Source organism: Magnusiomyces paraingens (genome assembly GCF_902498895.1).
Source record: "Magnusiomyces paraingens strain CBS 517.90 genome assembly, contig: contig2, whole genome shotgun sequence".
NCBI classification, from domain to species: Eukaryota; Fungi; Ascomycota; class Dipodascomycetes; order Dipodascales; family Dipodascaceae; genus Magnusiomyces; species Magnusiomyces paraingens.
The window spans coordinates 2,863,152-2,885,439 of NW_022474068.1; the positions used below are offsets into that span (position 1 = coordinate 2,863,152).

General features: G+C 39.1%; 10 protein-coding genes across 10 annotated transcripts; 5 read left to right on the forward strand and 5 right to left on the reverse strand.

Annotated features, from left to right (window-relative positions):
• Positions 1 to 665: 665 nt before the first annotated feature.
• On the forward strand, positions 666 to 2,609 carry SAPINGB_P002648 (uncharacterized protein; the record flags this gene model as incomplete). The annotated part of the gene is made up of 1 exon (XM_031997366.1): positions 666 to 2,609. One exon carries the CDS (start codon positions 666 to 668, stop codon positions 2,607 to 2,609), a length of 1,944 nt encoding a protein of 647 aa, XP_031853257.1.
• Positions 2,610 to 2,746: 137 nt separating this feature from the next.
• SAPINGB_P002649 (uncharacterized protein) lies at positions 2,747 to 3,813 on the reverse strand (the record flags this gene model as incomplete). Its single annotated transcript, XM_031997367.1, has 2 exons — positions 2,747 to 3,649; positions 3,700 to 3,813. 2 exons carry the CDS (start codon positions 3,811 to 3,813, stop codon positions 2,747 to 2,749), a joined length of 1,017 nt encoding a protein of 338 aa, XP_031853258.1.
• Positions 3,814 to 3,991: 178 nt separating this feature from the next.
• Positions 3,992 to 4,969, reverse strand: SAPINGB_P002650 (uncharacterized protein; the record flags this gene model as incomplete). The annotated part of the gene is made up of 1 exon (XM_031997368.1): positions 3,992 to 4,969. The coding sequence occupies one exon, from the start codon at positions 4,967 to 4,969 to the stop codon at positions 3,992 to 3,994; it is 978 nt and encodes a 325-aa protein (XP_031853259.1).
• Positions 4,970 to 6,078: 1,109 nt separating this feature from the next.
• SAPINGB_P002651 (uncharacterized protein) lies at positions 6,079 to 7,119 on the reverse strand (the record flags this gene model as incomplete). Its single annotated transcript, XM_031997369.1, has 2 exons — positions 6,079 to 6,912; positions 7,003 to 7,119. 2 exons carry the CDS (start codon positions 7,117 to 7,119, stop codon positions 6,079 to 6,081), a joined length of 951 nt encoding a protein of 316 aa, XP_031853260.1.
• Positions 7,120 to 7,505: 386 nt separating this feature from the next.
• SAPINGB_P002652 (uncharacterized protein) lies at positions 7,506 to 8,921 on the reverse strand (the record flags this gene model as incomplete). The annotated part of the gene is made up of 2 exons (XM_031997370.1): positions 7,506 to 8,107; positions 8,183 to 8,921. The coding sequence occupies 2 exons, from the start codon at positions 8,919 to 8,921 to the stop codon at positions 7,506 to 7,508; spliced, it is 1,341 nt and encodes a 446-aa protein (XP_031853261.1).
• Positions 8,922 to 10,594: 1,673 nt separating this feature from the next.
• On the forward strand, positions 10,595 to 12,178 carry SAPINGB_P002653 (uncharacterized protein; the record flags this gene model as incomplete). Its single annotated transcript, XM_031997371.1, has 1 exon — positions 10,595 to 12,178. The coding sequence occupies one exon, from the start codon at positions 10,595 to 10,597 to the stop codon at positions 12,176 to 12,178; it is 1,584 nt and encodes a 527-aa protein (XP_031853262.1).
• Positions 12,179 to 12,251: 73 nt separating this feature from the next.
• SAPINGB_P002654 (uncharacterized protein) lies at positions 12,252 to 14,249 on the reverse strand (the record flags this gene model as incomplete). The annotated part of the gene is made up of 1 exon (XM_031997372.1): positions 12,252 to 14,249. The coding sequence occupies one exon, from the start codon at positions 14,247 to 14,249 to the stop codon at positions 12,252 to 12,254; it is 1,998 nt and encodes a 665-aa protein (XP_031853263.1).
• A 608-nt stretch (positions 14,250 to 14,857) lies between these two features.
• On the forward strand, positions 14,858 to 17,938 carry SAPINGB_P002655 (uncharacterized protein; the record flags this gene model as incomplete). Its single annotated transcript, XM_031997373.1, has 1 exon — positions 14,858 to 17,938. The coding sequence occupies one exon, from the start codon at positions 14,858 to 14,860 to the stop codon at positions 17,936 to 17,938; it is 3,081 nt and encodes a 1,026-aa protein (XP_031853264.1).
• Positions 17,939 to 18,900: 962 nt separating this feature from the next.
• Positions 18,901 to 20,169, forward strand: SAPINGB_P002656 (uncharacterized protein; the record flags this gene model as incomplete). The annotated part of the gene is made up of 1 exon (XM_031997374.1): positions 18,901 to 20,169. The coding sequence occupies one exon, from the start codon at positions 18,901 to 18,903 to the stop codon at positions 20,167 to 20,169; it is 1,269 nt and encodes a 422-aa protein (XP_031853265.1).
• A 630-nt stretch (positions 20,170 to 20,799) lies between these two features.
• Positions 20,800 to 22,083, forward strand: SAPINGB_P002657 (uncharacterized protein; the record flags this gene model as incomplete). The annotated part of the gene is made up of 1 exon (XM_031997375.1): positions 20,800 to 22,083. The coding sequence occupies one exon, from the start codon at positions 20,800 to 20,802 to the stop codon at positions 22,081 to 22,083; it is 1,284 nt and encodes a 427-aa protein (XP_031853266.1).
• Between the last annotated feature and the right edge of the window lie 205 nt (positions 22,084 to 22,288).

The window sequence follows — 22,288 nt, forward strand, 5'->3', positions numbered from 1 at the left end:
TTTGAGTATTGTAGTTACTGCTACTTGTAGTAGTAGTATTAGTAGTACATTGAAATGTCAATTATAATAATAATAATAATAATGTCTATAAAACCATCTTTAATTTTTATTTTAAAATTCTTAAAAATTCTTTAAAAATGGTTTCTATCGGGTCTGACGGGTTTTTTTATTTTTATTTTTATTTTTATTTAAATTTATTTTAATTTAATTTAATTTTTATTTCAGAAATTATTTAAAATAAAAATTCTACAACAAAGACGGGCCAAAATGGGATTTTACCCGACTAGGCAGCAACAGCCTAAAAAAAAAAAAATAAAAAAAAAATTTACTTTTAAAATTTCTTTTTTTTTTAGTTAGCAACTTATATACGTTAAAAAAGTTTAAAGGCTACTCTTACTTATTACTCTTTAATAAAAAAAAAAATAAAAAATAAAAAAAAGTACCAGATACTTCTTTTTTAATACATTTTTAATTCAAATTTTTTTTTTTTCCCTTCTTAGTATAAATAGTTTGCTTTCCCCCAAAATTAATTTTTTTTTTTTTTTTTTATAATCATTAAACACTTTGCAAGATTATCTACTGCAAAATATACTACTACAATAATAATCTTTCCACTTATAATCAATTATTAATTACTACAATATTATCTATATTCACAAAATATAATGTCATCAGAAAAACAAGATCCTTCAGATCTTCCAGCTGCTAACCAGCAATCACAACAACAACAACAACCTCAACCCTTTACAGAAGAAGACCTTGAGGCTCAACGTGTCATCAGTACTCACTCATCTCTAGGATCAAGAGTCTCACGTGCTGCAACCCATGCCGATAATAACTTTGGCCGCAATTTGGCCCTCACTAGAACTGAAACTGCAGCTTCTTTAGCAGAACTCGGTCTCTCAACAACAAGACCTCAAGTCGACCCTAATTTCCCCTCTTTACGTCCAGAAGGTGAACCAGAATTCCCAGAAGAATATACTCTAGAAACTGAAACAGGTCTAGTCCCTGTCATGTCTCTTCGTCAAATCCGTTCAGACATTTCCGGTACCAGTCTTTCCCGCCGTCGCACAAATAGACTTGCAGCCCTTGGTGGTGGATTACCTACCCATAAAGAAGAACCAGAACGTAGACCTTCAACTACTCCAGGCCCTAACGCCCCACCAACAGACGAAGAAGAGGAGCTCCCAAAAGAACAGCCCCTCGAGGGGGGTTCCGAGGAGGAAATCGAATTCGTCACCTTTTTAATCAACGATCCAGAGAACCCCCAGAACTGGTCCCACGCTTACAAGTGGACAGTCACTCTGATCGCTTCCTTTCTCGTCTTGGCCGTTGCCTACGGTTCCGCAGCTCCAACAGGCGGCCTTAGTCTCATTATGGAACGTTTCAATGTTTCCCTCGAAGTTGCAAACCTTACCGTCGCCATTATGGTTATAGGATTTGCTGTTGGTCCTCTACTTTGGTCCCCACTTTCAGAACAAATTGGTCGTCGCCCAGTTTATATCGTTTCCCTTACCCTCTACGTCATTTTCAATATTCCCTGCGCCGTGGCTAAAAATATTGGTACCCTTCTTGTCTGCCGTTTCCTCTGTGGTGTCTTTGCCTCTTCTGTTCTTTCCCTTGCTGGTGGCTCCATTGCTGATGTTTGGGAAACTGAGCACCGTGGCTTTGCCATTGCTTACTTTGCTGCTGCTCCCTACTGTGGTCCTGTCTTTGGTCCCATTGTTTCCGGATGGATCAATGTCGGCTCTGGACGTTACAGTCTCCTGTTTTGGGTCAATTTTGCATTTGCCGGTGCTGCAAGTCTTGTCATGGCTTCAGTCCCTGAAACTTATGCCCCAGTCATTCTTAAGCGCCGTGCTAAGCGTCTTAGAAAGGAAACTGGTAACCCCAACATTATGACTGAACAAGAAGCCCTTAAGCTTTCTTTTAAGGAACTCCTCGAAACTGTCCTCGTTAGACCCATGACTATGATGCTTACCGAACCCGTCCTTGATCTCATGAACCTTTACATTGTCATGATTTACTCGCTTCTCTATGGCTTTTTCTTTGCATACCCTGTTATTTTCGTCAAACTCCACGATTACAATGATGGTATCATTGGTCTCATGTTTATTCCCATTTTAATCGGAGCCATTTTCGCGCTCATGGTTACCCCTATTTGTGAGAAGAAATACATTCAGATTTGCAAGAAGCGAGAACCCACTCCAGAGGACCGTTTGGTTGGTGCTATGATTGGTGCACCCTTTATTCCAATTGCTCTTTACCTTTTGGGTGCTACCTCTTATAAGCATGTTATTTGGGTCGGCCAGGCTTCTTCTGGTATTCCCTTTGGCTTTGGTATGGTCATGTGCTACTACAGTGTCAACAATTACATTATTGACTCGTACACCGAGTACGCTGCTTCTGCCCTGGCTGCAAAGGTCTTTATGAGATCTGGCGGTGGTGCTGGCTTTTGCTTGTTTACAGGTATCATGTACAGCTCCAAGCGCCCAGGTCTTCAAGGCTCTTCGTACCTGCTGGCTGGTCTTGCCACTTTGATGGTTGTTATTCCATTTTTGTTTTACAAGAAGGGTGCTGCCATTCGTGCAAGATTTACCCATGTTTAAAAAAAAAAAAAAAAAAAGACAAAAAATTCCAAAAACAAACCTCCCCCAGCATTTTTTTTTTTTACTTTACTTTTCTTTACGATGTTATGAAGTTTTACTACTAGAAGTTTTATAATAATTTTAATAATTTTAATATACTAATAATTACTGACGCTTTCAAGAAACGAAACAAGATCGGCCAATAGCAGTTCCTGCCGGTCGGGTGTCTCGTGTACCATACAATGGTCCATATCTGCGTATGAATATAAACTGGCACGAGCCTCACTCCCATCTGCTCTTTTGCGAGACTCAACTGTCCGGCGCTCCAATTCCACTTTACGATTTTCATCGCTGTTCTCAGTGATGAGCTCCCAAAACTGTCGCGTGGCTTGGTAACTGTTAATCTCATCATGGACTCCTTGGAATAATGCAATGGGTTTCCCAGCTGGAATCCCACGCACAAACTGCGGGTCCAACAGCCGCCGGCCGCGCCACAACATGTCGTTCATCTGTGCAGCAGAACACACCACACGAGTACCTAAATCCGGGCCGTTGCGGAACAAGTTCATCCAATGTGAATTGTGTGTGATACGTACTGTTGATAACCCTGGGGGTCGGCGTAGAGTCGGAGCAACATATGCAAGCAAAGGTAACAAAACACATTCAACAAGAACCCCAGGAGAGGCTTCAGGAGCAGTGTGCACAAGTGGCGCAAGACACCAGAATGCAGATATCCGGGCACGGTGTGTACCGCATGCAGCGTAATCTAACACAATACCTCCTCCCATGGAGTGTCCGGCAAGTATGAGGGGTCGACCAGTGGGGAGTGTATCAAACACGGTGGCCAGAAGAGTGTCAAGATCTTTATGGATTAAAGTCTGGTTGGTGAGGGCGTAGAGATCACCAGGGGAGGTTTCGCCAGCCCCTCGTTGGTCGAAAATAATGACACGGTGACCAGCGGCTGCTAGAAATGGCAAGAACTCTCTATAGAGATTGACATTTTCTGCAAAGCCGTGGTTGTAGACTATAACGGTACGTTCCAGGGTCCCCTCTGGGACGTTCTTTAATGGGTTAGTCGGGTCGCTGAAGAGATGGGAAACAGAATCCATACCCAGGTTTCAATGTGGAGATTGAGCCCACCAGATACCTCTAAAGAAGATACCGTGGATGTCACGTTGGCGACCTTGGACAAGTCCATGGACGTTGGTTCTTGAGCTTCAGTCATGCTTGTTATCTTAAATGTTTTATGTAAAACAATAATAATGCTATAATGATAATCTAATAATAAAGATTAGAATAAAGAAAATGGATTTCTACAGATAATAATAAAAAAAAATTCCTCACCAAATAAAAAGAAAAAAGAAAAAAAAAAAAAGCCTCTCAAATCCTACCTACCGTCTCATTCACGTGCTTTTGGTCTTGTCATACTCAGACTCAACAAGCTCAACAAACTCTACCAAATCACTAACCACCTGGGCTACCCGGTCCAAAGTCTCACGCATCAATGCATGCCCAGAGTCCTCATACGTATAAAACTTCTTAACCGGGACCCGGTCCGGCAACAGCTCAAAGAAAGTGCGTGCTCCTGCATAATCATTCACCTTATCTGTTTCTGAATGAAACACACCTACGGGTCTTGCAACAAATCCACCCACATACTCTGCATCTTCTAACCGTTCTCCACGTACCAACATATCATGCATCATTCTTACACTAAAAACCCCAGGAGCATCGGCTGCAGTCGATGCCGCTGCCTCCCGGAAAAGCTCAAGGTAGTGCGCGTCGTGAGTCATATGCTCAGGCTTGAGCCCGGCGCGGCGTCGCAGTGTGGGCCAAGCTGCTGCTGCTGCTGCTAGTACTGCCCGTGTCAGTACTCCTGGTCGTGATGTCGGGTGCACAGTGACAAGAGGTGCAAAGGCCGCGTACCCTGCCACGCGTTCGCGGTATTTCCCCCTGATTCCGTAGTTAAGAATAATTCCACCACCCATTGAAGTCCCCCAAAGAACAAGGGGTACCTCTGGCGTATTTTCAGTTTCATTGAGTTCCCACACAGCCTCAAGAACACGGTCGAGGTCAGCGTAAACGTGGGTGTCATCAGTGAGAGCGTAGAGCGGTCCCGGGGACGTTTTACCGGCACCGCGTTGATCAAAGAGTACAACCTCGAATCCGAGGCGTGCTAAGTGGGGCATAAAGTTATCTGCGTTATCGACGCGGGACCCGAACCCATGGTTGAACAAGAGGACAGCGGTGCGTTTGGTAGGTTCAGGAACATGCCAGCGCTTGGTATAGATTTTAAGTCCATCATCGGCTGTCACAGTGAAGGTGGACGAACGGATGTTTGTGACAAGTTCTGGGGTGAGATCTGAGGGCTGGATGGTCATGGTATGGAGGTAATTGGATGAGGAGATTGGGGATTTTTGAGATTTGGGGGATTTATTAATGTGGAATTTTAATGTTGTGAGGTGTGAGGGATATGATGGCATTTTAAAGAGGGAAGAGGACCTCGAAAAGAAAACAGGTTACCTGGAGGTATGTTTGGAGGGTTACTGAAAGGTTATCGGATGGTATCTTCAAAGGGCTTTGAAGATTTTGTGTTTTGTGGTTTCTTGAAAGGTCGAAGATTGAAAAGATATTTTGATAAATACAGTTGAATATTATTAGAATAAACAAATAGTTTGAATTGTTTTAAGTTAAAGCTTAGAAATCAATTGAATCTACTGACAACCAAGTGAAATCTTACCAACCATCTATGCTTAATTAAGCATAAAAGAGTGTGAATGTTTATCTACCAACAAGTATTTTTTTTTTTTTTTCATTTCTATATAATCATTTCAAATGATTAATATCAATATTAATCCAGTAAACTAACAAAACTAAGCGTTGACCAATATATTTAAAATTAATATCAGAATGAAACTGATGTCAATTTGCTTTTAATGAGGAGGCTTTGGTAAAGTCACACACTAAAAAAAAAAAAACAAAGTGGCTCTTTGTGTAATAACAATTACTATTGATATAACACTAAACCCCAGTTTAAATAAATATATAAATTTAATTAAAATTAATTTGACAATTATTATAACCATTGTCGAGATGCTAATAAATTGTTTAAAGGGGGTTTGTTACCCCATAAAAAGTGCTTAATATTAGGTCTATCCACTTTTTACTCTTCACTTAAAAATGGGTTTACGAAAATCAACCAAAAAAAAAACAAACAATAATAAAAGATTAGTATTAATACTAATTATAATGAAATGATATATTTATTAAATTTTATATTAAAAATTAATGTAAATATATTTGTCCTTCATGAAAGATTTTTTTTTGTTTTTAAATTTTTTAAATTTTTTAGGTTTGTCACAAAACCCATGCTAAAATCATTGTAATAAACGTATTTTTAGTGCTATTCATCATCATTATTATTGTTATTATTAGCTTAAACAAAGCCACTATTTTCTTTCTTTTCCTTGGTACTATCATTTAAAACCTTTCAATTATCTCCAACTGACCCATCCACAACACCATCCACATACTCCAAAATGTCATGGAAAACCTGTGCTGAACGGTCCGGCGTCTCATGAGGCAGAGAGTGAGCCATATCCGTGTACCGGTAAAGCTTCTTGTACGGCACACTCTTAGGAAGCAAATCGAAAAAGGTCACCGACCCAGCAAAGTCATTAATATAGTCTGTTGTCGAATGGAAAATCGCCACCGGCTTACCCGCAACAAACTTTGCCACATAATCAGGGTCCGTCAACCGGGTCCCGCGTTTAATGGCGTCACTCATCTGTCCAGCTGAACATACAACTCGCGTCGCTTCATCGCTTGAAAACCGCTTCTTCCATCGTTCGTCGTGTGTAATGTAATCAATCGCCAACGGTGCCCGGTCACGGAAATTAGGCGCAACTGCAGACCCCACACGTAACATCAGCCGCTGAAAAACGTTGGGCTGTGACTTGGGGTGCAGCACAATCATTGGTGCAATAGCCCAGTACCCTGTAATTAGGTCCCGGTGTTTGCCCTTAATGGCGTAGTTAAGCGTGATACTGCCACCCATAGAATGTCCTGACAAAAACAATGGGCCCTTGTAGTCTTTAGTCACAGACTCAATCAATGTATCCAAGTCTGAAAAAACATAATCTTCATTGGTCAGCGCATAGAGTTTGCCTGGCGATGTTTGGCCTGCCCCGCGCTGGTCATACACAACCACCTCGTGACCTGCAAACGCCAAATGGGGCAGAAACTCGTTGTACAGCTCGGTATTTTCTGCAAACCCGTGGTTATAAATGATGACACTTTTACGAGGGGTTCCTTCAGGAACATGCTGTTTGTCATGATGTTAGAAAACAGTTTGTAGAGTAGAGAATGTGGGATGGGAGTATATCTGAGATCGGAACCGGAAACACAAACTTACCCAGGTCTTAACAAACAAATTGATGCCATCACGAACTGGAGTTGAAGAAGTTGTGAAGCTCAAATCGACAATATTCTGTGCATTAAGTAACGGAGCTGCTGTTGGACTTGAAGTCATTGTTATATGCGGAGAGTATTAGATATGTTATTTAATGTTATTATTTGAAATTATTTGGAATGGTGGTAGGTGTAAAAGGCAACAAGAAGCCCAGCATAAATGGGTGGGGGTTTGTACGTCTATTTATACTTGCCTTGTCTTGTACCCATTTCAGAATTTTTCGAACCTGATGAGCCCCTCAACATTTTAATGTTCCCAGTTAATTGACTGCAATATACTTTACAACCGCCCATAAGTTGAGCTTGCCACCTAATTTTTTGCAGTGGTTCAACGCTACTGACTACCTTGTCACCAGTTCTCTTCTTCATTTATTTTGAATTTATTTATAAAAATAACTTTGATTAAAAATGGCTACTATACTTTAGTCTAATCCTTTATAAAGACTCTTATCTCACTGCCTTATCCATTCCGGAAACCCAACGCGCTGTCTTAACTACTCTTACTGGCATTCCTTTGAGTAATGGTACAAACCGAGCATAGGCTGGCATATACACAGCACCTCCACGGCCCTTGCCTGCCCTTTTCACAACTTCTGCTGCTACTCGTTCTGGCCTTAGCACCGGTGCCAGTATTCGTGACGGTGTCTTTACGTCCTCAAACATAGCTGTGCCTATTTGTCCGGGACACACAAGTAGAGTTTTCACACACTTTTGTCTTGGTGGCCGCGTACGGATTGCAATCTCCAATGAGGTCACAAATGAAACAACAGGCTCTGTCAATGGCCCGGAACAAATCCGTAGCCATGTCTTCTGGAAAAACAACTTTGTGGCCGTAGTCAATGCCCGCGACCGAGTTCGTAGACGCAATAATGATTGGGGATGTGACGTGAGTGCACGCTCAGCCAAATACTTGAGGGGACTGTCGTCAGTGTGAAGCATACCATCATCGCCATTGAAAATCGACTCCTCCTCAAGTTCCATATTCTCTAGCTCGGCCGTCAGAGCTTCATGCATTGCAATAAGCCCAGCCTTGGACGCTCCATATGCACCTAAAACTAGTTAGCCAAAAAAAAACAAAACAAACTTCTCTATACTTAATCCAAAATCTTGTTTTATCCATTTACTCAAGTTGGCCGGTGATAAATGGCCCAAAACTGACGCTACAGTCACAATATATCCTCGTTTACCTGCGAGCATCCCTGGAACAAATGTTTGCAACGTGTTGAAGCAGGCAACCAAGTTGACCCTAATAGTCTTTGCAAAATCCTCCTCTGTTAGCTCCAGTAAGGGCTTCCCACGCATGATTCCCGCGTTATTCACAAGCACCGTCACATGGCTTGAATCCGGTGCCCGAGCGCTAGTCCCCTCTGTCAAACTCCCGTTTTCGTCACACCCGGAAATTTCACGGGCTACTTTCTGGACCTGCGACATGTCCGACACATCACATACAAAATACTCAACTCCAGGAACCCGCAACGTGTCTGTGGGCTCGGCAACATCCAAGCTCAGGACCCGCGCGACTCCCTTTTCTTTGAATTGGCGGCACAGTTCGCTGCCCAGTCCTCCACAACCACCAGTCACAAGCACAACATCGTCTGCACAGAGTCCTGAAAATTCTCGTGCTGCATACTTTTGTCTCAGGTAAGCTGATGTGCCCATTGTTTCTGGCAACACAATACTGCTGGCGGTTTCACTTAGGATATCTTCGTGAGGGGGTTCTTCTTTATCTGTAGCTGGAGAAAGGTTTTGAATTTCACCCAGAAGAATGCTTCTGGTCATTCTCAGAACTGAGTTTCGAAAGAGAGCCTTTTTGGGACGAGTTGAGGAAGATAAAGGACCAGAGATATGTGCACTGTAGTTCATATTGTAGTTTTTCATAGAACTCACTGAGGGAAAAAGCAGAATGAAAAATCTGGTGATAAGAAAGCAGGATTAGTTTGGATTGAAGCAAAAAATAAAATGTTTTGAAGATGAAAGAGAATGAAATTAAGAAACACTGGAAATCGTTATTTATATAAGGCCCACCGTTGTAAGGACTAACGACTGAGGTGTTGTGTGACGATAAGAGATAAGCGGTTGAATACTTATTTAGGATATATGTATATCATTTTTTTTGAGCCATTTTTAAACTTTTCATTTTTGGAATTTCAAACATGTGAAAAATATGGAATTTTTTTTGGTTAATTGCTTATTGGGGTAAATAAAATGATCCGGACACTGGCATTTTTTTTTTCTTTACAGCTTTGAAACCAATTTTCAATACATTATAGACACAAATGAGAAGACACATAATTTCTATAATAATAAATTGACTGCTAGATGTGAAATGGATTATGTTTATATGATTTCAAATAATAATAAAAATTTGTTCTCTTTTTTTTTTTTTAAAAAAAAATAGATTTGTGAAAGTGGCTTTGGTGAAAAATTTCAGGTCGGTAAAAAACTTATTAAGACAATCAGATCAAGGAAAATTTTACAAATACACTTTAGAATACCAAAAGCTTTTCAAAAAGATTTTCTTGAATCAAATCCAAAAAAAAAGAAAATAATTGCAAATCCTGTTTATCAAACACTTTTTAATAAATCTAAGTCTTAGCAAACAGCGTAGGACTGCAATTCAATTTTAAAAAAATCAAAATGGTTGGAGTTTCATTATATTATAATTATAATTATGTGACCTACAACAGCTCCTCTTTAGTTTTTTTTTTCCCAACTAGTCATAGAACCAAACCAGTAGCTTTAATTTTTTTTTTTTTCAGACCGTTTTAACTAATTATTTAAAATAATACTTATAATCGGCTTTTATTAGATTCTTGAACCCATCAAAATTTCTAAGCAACGTAAGCCTTTTTTTCCCCCAGTATCTTCACATGGGGAGCGAGTACTTATACACTTTATGACACCCGGGCCGACGTATCGGTACACTAATCCTACAGTCCGAAGATAAATTGAAAATCCAACTGAGATGAGAACAGTATCACAACTCTTCTTTTACTTTTTTTTATTCTTGAAAAGATGTTTTTTTTTATTATCAATTCTTTGGACAGAATGCCGACTTTATTCTATGCGGATACTTGTGAGGACTTTTCAATTTTAAGTTTCTTCCCCCCCCACACTTGTTGGTAATTTGTAGGCTATTAACTTGAAATTAAAAACTATGTAATCTTAAACGACAAACCAACTTTTTAAAAACCCTAAATTTCTGACACATTTCCGACAACTCAACTAGGACGGCTCTCTCCTCATCGCTCCTCAAATGCAACGAAGTTTTTTCTGGTGATTTTTTTTCTTTTCAAACTATTTTAATCAGTTTTTTTTAATAATTAATAGTACCTTAGATATATTAATTCTATTTAGATTCATTTCTTATTATTTCAAGTTATCGGCCCGAATCAACCGACTACTGAATAAGGAATTTCTTTTTTTTTTGTTTTCCATTTTCTTTTAAAAACCTTGGAATATCCTCCAAGTTAATTTTTTTTTAAAAAAAAATACCAATTTCATTTCTCTTGCTCAATTAAAAAAAAAAAAATCAAATGAATGAAAAGAGTTCTTCAGAATGCCTCAGTACTTTTCCAGCTGATTTGCCTACAAACAAACTTTCTCCAGACATAGAGACTCTTGAAGATGACCCTCCTCACAGCCTCACCCATTCAACTTCTCATATTGATGGGATGCTAGATCCAGTTCCTCCATATGACCAAATCTCCCTTCTACACGAAATTGCATTTGTTTTTGTCATCACATCGGCTCAGATTTTCACCCAAGCTTCTGTCGCCCAAACAATTGTTGCTTATAGAGCCATTGGAAATACCTTTGGCATCTCTTCAATTGGAGAGCTGAGTTGGTACAGTTCTGCTTACTCCCTCACTGTTGGTACTTTTATCCTAATTGCCGGCCGGCTGGGTGACATGTACGGCCTTAAACGAATCTACATTGCAGGAATGCTTTGGTTTGCTTTTTGGTCGTTAGTGTGTGGCCTTGTTCACTACTCCAAATCTTCCATTTTTTTCTCAGTTTGCCGAGCCCTTCAAGGAATCGGACCTGCTTTTATAAACCCCACAGCTGCCGGGATTTTCGGCTCCTATTACCCTGTGGGACCTCGTCGGGTTCTTGTCATGTGTATTTTTGGTGGAGCGGGTCCAACCGGATTTACTATGGGATCGCTTTTTTCGGGTCTCATTACCCAGCTTGGAGGTTCTTGGCCTTGGTTTTTTTATGCAGAATGCATCGCATGTGCTGTTTTTGCCTTGCTCTCCTATTTCTTCATTCCTGCAAATATTGGCCATGTTTGGACTACAAAGCAAACTTTTGATTATCTTGGAGCAATCACAGGAGTCTGTGGTCTCATTCTTTTCAACTTTGCTTGGAACCAAGGCCCCGTTGTAGGCTGGAGCACTCCCTATGTGTATGTTTTGCTAATAGTAGGCGTTCTTTTCCTCGCTCTTTTCCTTTATGTTGAGCACCGTGTTGATAACCCCCTTCTTCCACCAGAAACCCTCCGCGGAGATGCTGGAGCGTTGCTAGGATGTATTGCTGCAGGCTGGTCCTGTTTTGGCATTTGGATATATTATGTCCACAGATTTGGGTTTGAGATCGAGCACAGAACAATGCTGAATATGACGGCACGTCTTTGCTTCATTTGCATCGGCGGCGTATACGCTAGTTTATTTTGTGCGTATCTTCTCCCCCGTGTTAAGACTTCTTGGATTATGCTTATTTCCATGTGTGGCTACTTTTTCGGCAATCTCCTTACTGTTCTCCGACCAGCCAACCAAATTTTCTGGGCACAAATGTTTGTTTCCCTCATACTCATTCCCTTTGGAATGGACATGAGTTTCCCCGCTGCTACAGTCATTCTTTCACAAAACCTCCCACAAGAAAAACAAGGTGTTGCTGGTTCTGTAGTTAATACAGTTGTCAATTATTCTATTTCTATTGGACTTGGAATTGCAGCTACTGTGGAATACTACAGTGAAAAAAATGGCCATTCAGAAAAGCAAGTCATTCGAAATGCTCAATGGACAGGAACAGGTCTCGGAGGACTCGGAGTCCTAATAGCAGCTGCATTTGTTTTTAACCAGGTCATCTGGTCAAGGAAAAAGAAAGAAGAAAAATAACGTAAAATAATATTAATATAATTTGGCTAGTTGAATCTATCCGCACCGCAGATTGTGTCGTCGTTTAAATATTTTAATATCCCTCAGGGATTCCGTAGCAATTTCTGTCAAAGTCAATTTCCTCAAGTGCAAACTTGAGAGACTCAATAAAGTCGTCAAACGGACATAATCCCTCCTTATTAGCTGGGCATGCCTTCAAGCTGCCCAGAGGCAAAACACGGTTGTTAAGCTTGACACGAACAAACTTGCGCATAGCAAATTCATCATTATTAGCATCAGTTTCATCCTCAATCGTTTCCTTCTTGTTGTCTCGGTCAGCAGCTACTGCAATGTCCTCTTCACACGAAAGAACCTCGACAAACAGCCGTGCGCCAAATGGCGCCAACCGTGACACCACAAACTGGCGCGGCGCAAGAATCTTGGAGGACGGAAGGTCTTCCTTCAAAATGTCCAGACCAAGCGCCGTCAGCACAGATACAATGACACTATCATGCGACATATCCAAATAAAGAACTTGATTGGTAGGGAAAACTTCTTCGGACGATGTAAGGGTTGTGTTAACACCCCAGCCAGCTTCATATTCAGTAATGAGCTTGCCCTCAAGACGAGAAACCAACTCATAAACCCAACCAGCACCCTCAGAAGCACCAACAGGGGTACCATGAGAAGCCATACCATAAAAGACAAGGTCGGCAGCATACTCATAACCGCGCCATTCCTTTTCCGTAAACAACTTGCAAAAGGGTGATGAGCCGTATGCAGCAGACTCATAAACACAAATATTTTGCAAGTTATAAATGTCGGTAGGTGTGAGTTGGCCTTCCTCGAGTCCAGAAAAAAGCTTGGAAATTCGAATAACAGCTTCTTCCAAGTAAACGTCAATCCATTCGCGCATCTTACGTCCGCCATCAACATAAGTGGCATTATTGGAGTTGGGACAAGAATAGTAGCCAGCAAGAGTGGCATTATAGCCTGTGGCCTCAGTTTGCAAAACGAGGTTATAAATATCCTTCTTTGGGTTCTTAAGCTTTTCAAGAGACTCCTCAGAACGCTTAGGGTCATGGCCATAAATACCGAAAAACCCAGCAGCCCAAGCATCAGCAGACTGGTGAATGCGTGACTGAGAAGTAGCACGAATAACAACAGGAGGTCTATCTGACCCGTCAGGGTTAACATTCAAAATGGGGTCGTACAAAAATCGGCCCTTGTCCTTTGCGCCAAATAAAAGAACACCGTGAGAAGCCCAAAAGTTGGCACCAGCAGCAAACTCAGTAGCCAAACCGCGAGAGACCAAAAGTTCCTTTCCTAAAGTGTACTCCCACTGTTCCAACCAATCCATAGTCTTGGCCGCGGGCTCCGTCAAATTCTTAAGCTTCTCTGCAGTTTTCGCCATACTGTTTCCAGAACCAGTAGTAGGATACCGTTCGGCATGTCGATGCAAAATATGTACTTGCTTCAACGAGCACTTTGGAGGAAGCTCACTAATCCCCTCATTCACTGAGGAGTCGATACCAGGGAAATTGGCACCGGTATCAAAGTAAGGAGATAAAGTACCCCAATTATTTTTAATGTTAAACCCGGACGGATATGTAAGTCCAGTGGGTGCAACACCAGGAGTCACATTTTTAGATTCAGAAGGACTAGACCACTTTAGCAAAATGAAAAGTGCAATAACAACTAAAATAGGAACAATTATAACCATCGCAATAATAGAAGCCTTTGGGGGTTTAATCGGAGCCCGACGACGACGGTTGTTGCCCGAGGGGCCAAATGAGCTATTTCGGCGAGACTTGCTGGAACGCTTTTTTTCGCCGTTAAGTGGTAACTTTGATGAGCTTTCATAATCCTCGCTGTTTAAGTCGTCAAAAGAGTTTGTGCTCACATTGTATCCCTTCAAAGAAGACTGACTGTCCAAAACTTGAGAGTATTTTGAGTTGTTTAAAGTTTCAATATCGGAGTTGTCGTCACTGTCGATTCCGAATGGGTCCTTTTGGAGTCGAGGAAGCGCAGAGGTGGAATTTGAGCCGGTACGCTCAAGGTCAATGTCTCCCAGAGGTAGTCTGGTAGTCATTTTGTATTAGAAAAATAGAGAGCTATTGAGAATAGTTTGCTGGAATAGAAAGCAAGTTTCTAAAGATTGTTTTGCATTAACTTAAGAAGAATAAGAGGTTAAATAGGAAGAAAACAGGTAGTTATAATTTTTTTATTTTTTATTTTTTATTTTTATTATTTTGTTAATATTGGATGTAACAAGGAAAAGAATCGCCAAGTACTATTCTTTGAGGCACTTGTGCCACACGTGTGGATACTTACTACTTATGCTTACTTTATTTTTCTTATAATTAATATATATGTTATTATTAATACTAGTTACTTAGTCAGGAACGCCCTAACCCATATTATCATTGTTACATTATCATGAGGCTGAGTTGTAATATATAAAGCAATAGTTGTTACAATGAGCTTTTGTAATATTTAGCAAGGTCAAAAAAAAATAAACAAAACCGCCACTAACAAAAGAGAGATAAAATCAACATCATCTTTGGCCCAAAACACCAAAAAAACCATACTCTAAACAATCAATACCTTACAATTATATGCTATAGAATTACATGAATTGATATTATCCCGTTTTGTTTTTTGGCAGGTTTTAATTTATCTTGCTTGTACTTTACTCTGATGCCTCCTGCTCAAAACTCGTCTACAAATTACTACTCTGTCCTCGGAGTTTCTCCTAGCGCATCCTCCGATGAAATCAAAAAAGCATACCGCAAACTGGCACTTAAATACCATCCTGATAAAAACAAAAATGACCCTTCAGCTGCTGACAAGTTTAAGGAAATTCAAAGTGCTTCAGATAATCTCATGGATTCGACGCTAAGGCGGAAACACGATGAAACACTATCACGACCTACTGGATCATCTACAGGATCATCTACTGTCCCACCAATGTACCAACACCGTCCAGCAGGTCCATACCCACACCAGCAACAACAAAATGCTCCTCGACATTCAACTTTCCATCCTAATCCTCAGTTTAAAAGTCATAACTCTAATGCATACCAGTCTCAACAACAACAAACCTCTTCTCGACCATCCCAGTTCCAATCAAATCCCCAATTTAGAGGTCACAACTTTGCATATTACGAATCTTCTCCAGGTGGAACAAGAAGCACATTCACTTCTAAATTTTCTAGCCACTTCCCGTTTGGTGATTCTGCAGAGTCAATCTTTCAAAATATGAGGTTTGCAGATCCATTTAACATGTTCCCATCAACAGGATTTGCTGGTACTACCCATCCAAACTTTGGGGTGGGTAAAGGACAAACTAGGTGGCAATCATATGGAACCTCTAGACCTAGGCAACAACAGCAGCAGCAGCCTCAACAACAACAACAGCAACAGCCTCAACAGCAACAGCAACAGCAACAGCAACAGCAACAGCAACAGCAACAGCAACAACAGCAACAGCAGCAGCAGCAACAACCACAACAGCAGCAGCAGCAACAACAACCTTATGAACCAACTACGTCAAACGAAAGGACTCAACCATATCCAGAGAAAACAACAAATTTTACCAGTACACGTTCAAAAAACGAGTCAAAAACAACGTACTCATATGTTTCACAAAGTGTTCCATCTTTTCGCAAAGCATCAGAATTTGTAAATACTGCGTCAAGTAGTTCTAAATTCAACAGTACATTTACATCTGCTACCCCTTATACCCAATCATCAACTTCATCACCAAATATTCAGATACCTATTCCAAAAAAATCTTCAAAACTTCACACAAAAGCATCTTCAGCTTCTTTAAATTCAGAAGATGAAGAAGATGAAGTGGTAATCACAAAACAGCAGATTCACATTTCAGACGATGAAACAGATGACGGACCCCTTTCCGAAAATGAAGCTGAAACTCAAGGACAACATGGTTTTGATGAATATGAAGATGATTATTTCAGCGAAGAATCAACCTCCCCCTATCCTGTTCAATTTGATTGGGGAGATGAAGAAGATGATGATTATCTTTACGAACAGGATTGTCGTGAAAATTATGAATTTGAAGATGACGATAATGTTCATGATATTTACCATTCTGATTCTGCCACTTATGCCAAGGAACCCCCTAAAAAGACTCATAAACAACGTGCCGAAGAAATCATTGATCTTACAAATGAGGACTCAGATGCTGCTCAACGATCTCGACGCACTTCTGCTCAAGAGCCTCAAGAAAACTGTTCAACGTCAAAACCTTCAGCCACAAGAACCCGAGCAGATTTTGAAGAGTCTTATCAAGATAACCAATTTAAATCTTATTCTCATCAGGAAAAGCGAACCAGGGTTGGAGAAGAGCCAGGAGAATTCAACCAGCCTAATCTTTCTGAACAAAATCAGCAAGCGCCCCCTTTAAAAAGGAATCGAAGTGTAAGCAAGGAGGAAGATATTAATGCTAGATTTAACAACATTCGAATGAAGGCTAGCAATGGAGCAGCAGCAACAGCAGCAGCAATGGCGACAGCAATGGCAGCAGCAGCAGCAGCAGGCAGGCGAGAAGAAAAAGAAAATAGGTCAGGTTCTCCTGTTGTCAATCAAGAAAACATAGCTTCTACTTTCAAAAAAGTTCGACTTGACCCCCCTAATAGAGAACAAGATAGAAACTCTATGTCTCCCGAAAATCCATCGGCATATAATGCTGCTCGAACTGCTGCAGCGGTGGCAGCCTCTCGAGACAATATGAGAGCATCCAATAGAGTTGGAAACAAAAGAGCGACTGAAGACAAAAGGTTTAAAGCTTTTGGTGAAGAAACCAATGGCACTTCTTCATCCAGAAACACATCTCCCAGCAAGGGTGCTAAGCGAGCTCGGACTGCTGATAATAATGGGAGCGATATCAAGTGGTATCCTGATATTAACAATGTCCCTCCATTCACTGAGACTTTGGGAAATTTTGAGATGGATCAAATATCCAAAACAATGGAAAGTGAATTTCCTACTGAAATTTCTAAAGAACAGCAGGCTGAAAACAAAAGAAATGCTTCAAAAATGATTGAATTGCAAAAAAACTATATCTATGGGGAACCAGCCACTCAAAGGCAGCTCATGGGGTTTACTCAAACTTTGCAACGATTTAACGAGACATTATCAAGGAGGAAAAGGGGAAATTTTAGCATTGATAATCTTCTTAAACTGGCATTAGAGAAAGAATCGAGTTCTAATATCATGAGTTATGATTTTGGTATCAACCCAAATATTCTATCTATTGGTCCACCAGTTCCTCCAAAACAACCTCGAGTTTATGCCTTAAAAGACCTCTTTGAACTATTCAAATTCTCTGCAAAGTCATTTGATGATGTCATACCTAATGGGCCTAGTGAATTCCCGAAAAGAGTTTATGATCCTAGAGAGGGAAAAGAGTATGGACTTAGCTGGGCGACAAATCCTCCAAACTACTTTTTTTTGAAAACTGAGGAACTCCAAAATTATGGAGTTAAAATGGTTGAATATATGGCTGAATGGAAAAATTATGCCAGGATCGTTTTAGAATATCAAACCAATCGGTTCAATTCCGAAGAAAAAGTCTTTTTTAAATCCGATGATAAAAGTAAAGTTTTGACAGAACGGCTTGGTTCGACACATTGTTCGGTTCAATATGTTGAGGCTCTTGAACAAGACAAAGTTGTTTATAGGATTTATAGCGATGCTGTTACTGCTCATCATGCTGCGTTAGATAACTATTCGCAGCTTCGTGCGTATTTTTAAAGTTATCAAATTAAGGGAAAAGAATATATAAATGTTCATATAATAAATGGGTTAACTTGGGTGTATTTTTTTTTTTTTTTTCTAAAAGAGGTTCATTAAAAATTTTATGTTTCAATTTACGAACCCTTAGCCTTAATTCTAGTGAAACCATGAAAAGGGTGCTTACTTTCATGCAAAAATTTCCCCCTATAACCTGCCAAAATTTTATACCTAAATTGGAGTATAATTGATACAGTGAGAAATCATGCAACCGTAACCTGAGACTTTTCTGGGTTTTGTATTTTCAAAATCTGGGGTATTTGTAACATTAGATTTCGAATGATGATGAAAAGAAATAAAAAAATAATCCAAAAAATGAATAGGAACAAGGATTATGAAAAATCATAACCATATATTTTTGGCTATTGATATGAAAAATTTGCTTGAATGGTTTAAAAGAATAAATAGAAGAACAGTTTATATTAGTTATAATATTATTTCAATTAATACAAATTAGTTGATCAAAGAATGTCTCTTGTTTCTTTTGTTTCTTCTTCAAACGCTGGAACTGTGTTTCACTAATGCAACCGAATTAATCTGTATCGTTCTTTAGACAATTACCGAATATATTTTAAAAAAAATCAATGTTTCACATTCTCTTATTTTTTTAATCAACAAACCAGTTGGTCATGAATTTTCTAATCAAACAGTAAAAATCTTTTGATTTTGGCTGAACTCTTTCTTTTTTCCTCAAACCCGGAGTTACTATTGAAATTAAACGACAAAAAGACTGTTTTTAAAAACTGACATGTTTCAAACAAAATAAATAAAAGACAATGGTATTTGTGGGTATAAATATTATCAAAAATGTACCAGTTTGATCCCATTTTTGTTTCCTCAAAATTTCTGTCATTCGCTTTTTATACTCTTAGTCACTCGTTTATATTTGTTTTCCTACCCCAGTCATTCGTTTGTTTTTAATCATGAAATTTACTACTTCTGCTGTTATCGCTTTTGCCACCTTGGTCTTAGGTGCCCCAACAAGAATTTTTCAAGAAGTTGAAGATGGAGATGATAATATCCCTGGTGTTTTGTCTTTGGACATGACTAAGTTCGAAACCCCTCCAGAAAGTGAGGCCCTTCGTGCTTCAATGCTTGCCCAAATTCAAGGAAATGAAAATTATTCTGGTCCTCTTGCTGCCGATTTGATGAATCAAGTTACTCATTATTCGGTTAACATAGGTATCGGTTCTGGCAACAAAAAGTATCCTCTCTTAATTGATACTGGATCGTCTGATTTTTGGGTTTCAAATGTCACTTCAGTTGTGGAAGTACCTTATGACTATTTTGGTGATCGATCTAAAACTGTATCCAGCAAGCCATTTCACATTGACTATGTCAAAGGATCAATGGATGGATTTTGGGCAAAAAACTCTATGTTTTTAGGCCGTCAGATTGACAATATTGATTATGCAATTGTGACGCATGGTCAAGATGCACCCAAAATTAGACAGAGCTCGGGAATTTTGGGAACTTCATATTCCTATAAAGGAGCAAAAAACTTACCAGAACGTTTGGCTTCTGACGGTGTTATCAACAAAAATGCATACTCATTGTCACTCGTTGACTACAATGGAGCAAATGGTAATATTCTTTTTGGTGGAGTTGATCATTCTAAGTATACTGGTCAGCTATATACGCTTCCTCGAGCTGACATTCCTGATTACAAAGTCAAGACCTTGTCAGTTAAACTGTCATCAATTACCATAGATGGTATAACAACAAATTTTGACAATGGTGGAATTGTGACTCCCCTGGACACTGGAACTTCCGTTTCTTACCTGCCTCCTAATATCTACAATCAGCTTGCACAAGCTTTTGGAGTCTCTAGCTTTTACTCATCTATTTATGGCGCCCCAAGCTTTGACGTTTCCCGTTATGGAAACAAGGAAGTGACATTTGATTTTAACGGAGCCAAAATCAAAGTCAAAGGATCAGATTTGGCTATTAGTTTCCGAGATTTGACAGGTGTCGATAGAGGCAACATTAAAATCTTTGGCCTTTTCAGTAATGAAAACTCAAAAGGCATTAGCATTCTTGGTGATACATTTTTGAGATCAGCTTATATCGTGTATGACCTTGATGGTGATACAATTTCCTTGGCTCAGGCAAATAAGACCCCTGGCAGACCAATGATTGAGCCAATTGTGGACGCTGTTCCTCGTGCCATCAAATTGACCAAATCTATATAATTTTTGTTTTGTAAAGTTTTATTCAGTAATTAACTTATGACTGTACCCACAAAAAACAAATATCACATTTTTAAATAAAAAAACATTGTTCTTTTCCTGAATGACTTTATATAAAAAATATTATTTTGGCCATTGATACTATTGAAAATTTATAAAAATCTTTAAAACTGCAATTTTGAATGCAAATCTTCATTATGTTTTTTTTTATTTTCAACTAATCAAATTTTAAGATATCAGGGCTTAGAATAATGTCTCACTTTCTTCTCCTGAATGCAAAACGAATTATTAAGAAAAGTGTCATTGGAAATTAAAATATGATGATCCGTTTCAGATATTTCTCTAAAAATTGTGTGCGACCCTTTAAATCGAGGATAGATAAACGATATATCTGACTCTCTGCTGTGGGAGCTTTGAATAATAAAACAAGTGGCTTTTCTATAAAAAAAAAAAAAGAATACTACAAAACCTTTAATTTCAAGAATTGTTTGAAAAAAAAAAAGACTTTTTAATTATACTTTTTACATTTCAGAATTATTGTTATTGCGACCTATTCAAATAGAGAAATATATAAAGACGTAGTTTCCATATGTACTTAATTTTTCTCCCAATTACATACATCTAATCTTTTTAATGAAACTATCATCTGGACTTGCTGCCGCTGCATTTTTTGGTTTGGCGCTTAGTGCGCCTGCTCATCGCCCAAAATTTATGAGAAGTCGGGAAAACTCAGCAGGCATGCTTTCCTTAGACGTTACCAGACGCGAAACTCCAGTAAGTGTGTCTACTCTTAAAGCTGCCATGCTAGCTCAAATGAACGCTGATATTGGTAATAAATCAAGTTTGGATGATTCGTTGTTTACAGTTGACTTGATGAATCAAATTACACACTATAGTGTGAATATTGGAATTGGAACCAATAACAAACAGTACCCATTACTTATTGATACCGGGTCATCAGATTTTTGGGTATCCAACTCAACGGATATTGTTGACATTCCATACGACTATGCCAGTGATAAATCTAAAACCTTGACAACTAAGCCATTTCATATCGACTACGTGAAGGGATCCATGGACGGGTTTTGGGCTAAAAATACAATGTACTTTGGCTCCCGTATTGACGATGTGGACTATGCTATTGTTCACAAAGGCGTTGATTCACCCAAGATTCGTCAAAGTTCAGGTATCTTGGGTACATCATATTCTTATCGTGGTAATAAAAATTTGCCTGAACTTTTGGCTTATCAAGGACTTATCAACAAAAATGCATATTCTCTTTCATTAGCCAACTTTAATGGATCTAATGGAAATCTATTGTTCGGAGGTGTAGATCATTCTAAGTACACTGGTGACTTGGTGACAGTTCCACGAGCAGACTTTGAAAATTCGCGTCTTAAAACTCTCTCTGCAAAGTTAACTTCTCTTAATATTGACGGTAAGAGTTACACTATCAATGGTGATAAAGGTATTGTAGCACCGTTAGATACGGGCACAACATTAAGTTATCTTCCGAGTGATATTTATAATCAACTTGCATCAGCTTTTGGCGTTAACAGTGTTAATACGCTTGTCTATGGTGCCCCATGTTTTGATGTATCAAAGTATGGAGATAAGGAGGTGACTTTCAACTTTACTGGAGCTTTAATTAAGGTCAAGGGATCCGATCTTGCACTTGATTTTAAAGATTATACTGGTGTTGATCAAGGAAACATGAATATTTTTGGTATTTGGAGTAACACATATACGCGCGGGTATAATATTCTTGGAGACACATTTTTGCGATCAGCTTATATTGTTTATGATTTGGATGGTAATACCATTTCTTTAGCACAGGCTAATCGGAACCCTGGTGCACCCGATATTGAAGTTATTTATGATGATATTCCTGGAGCTATCAGTGTTTCTGAATTGTAAGGTAGAAATATTTCATTTCGAATTTGATTTAATATATATATTTTTTCCTTTTTTTTTTCTTTAAAATAAATCATTAAAATTAAAAAGCTAAAAAAGAAGCCAAAAATTTTTTTTTCCCAAAATGGACAAGTTGAAAAGTTGAAAATGATGCAAGTACCTCGGCTCTTTAAAAAAATTTTTTTCATCAAAGATAATTAATTACCTC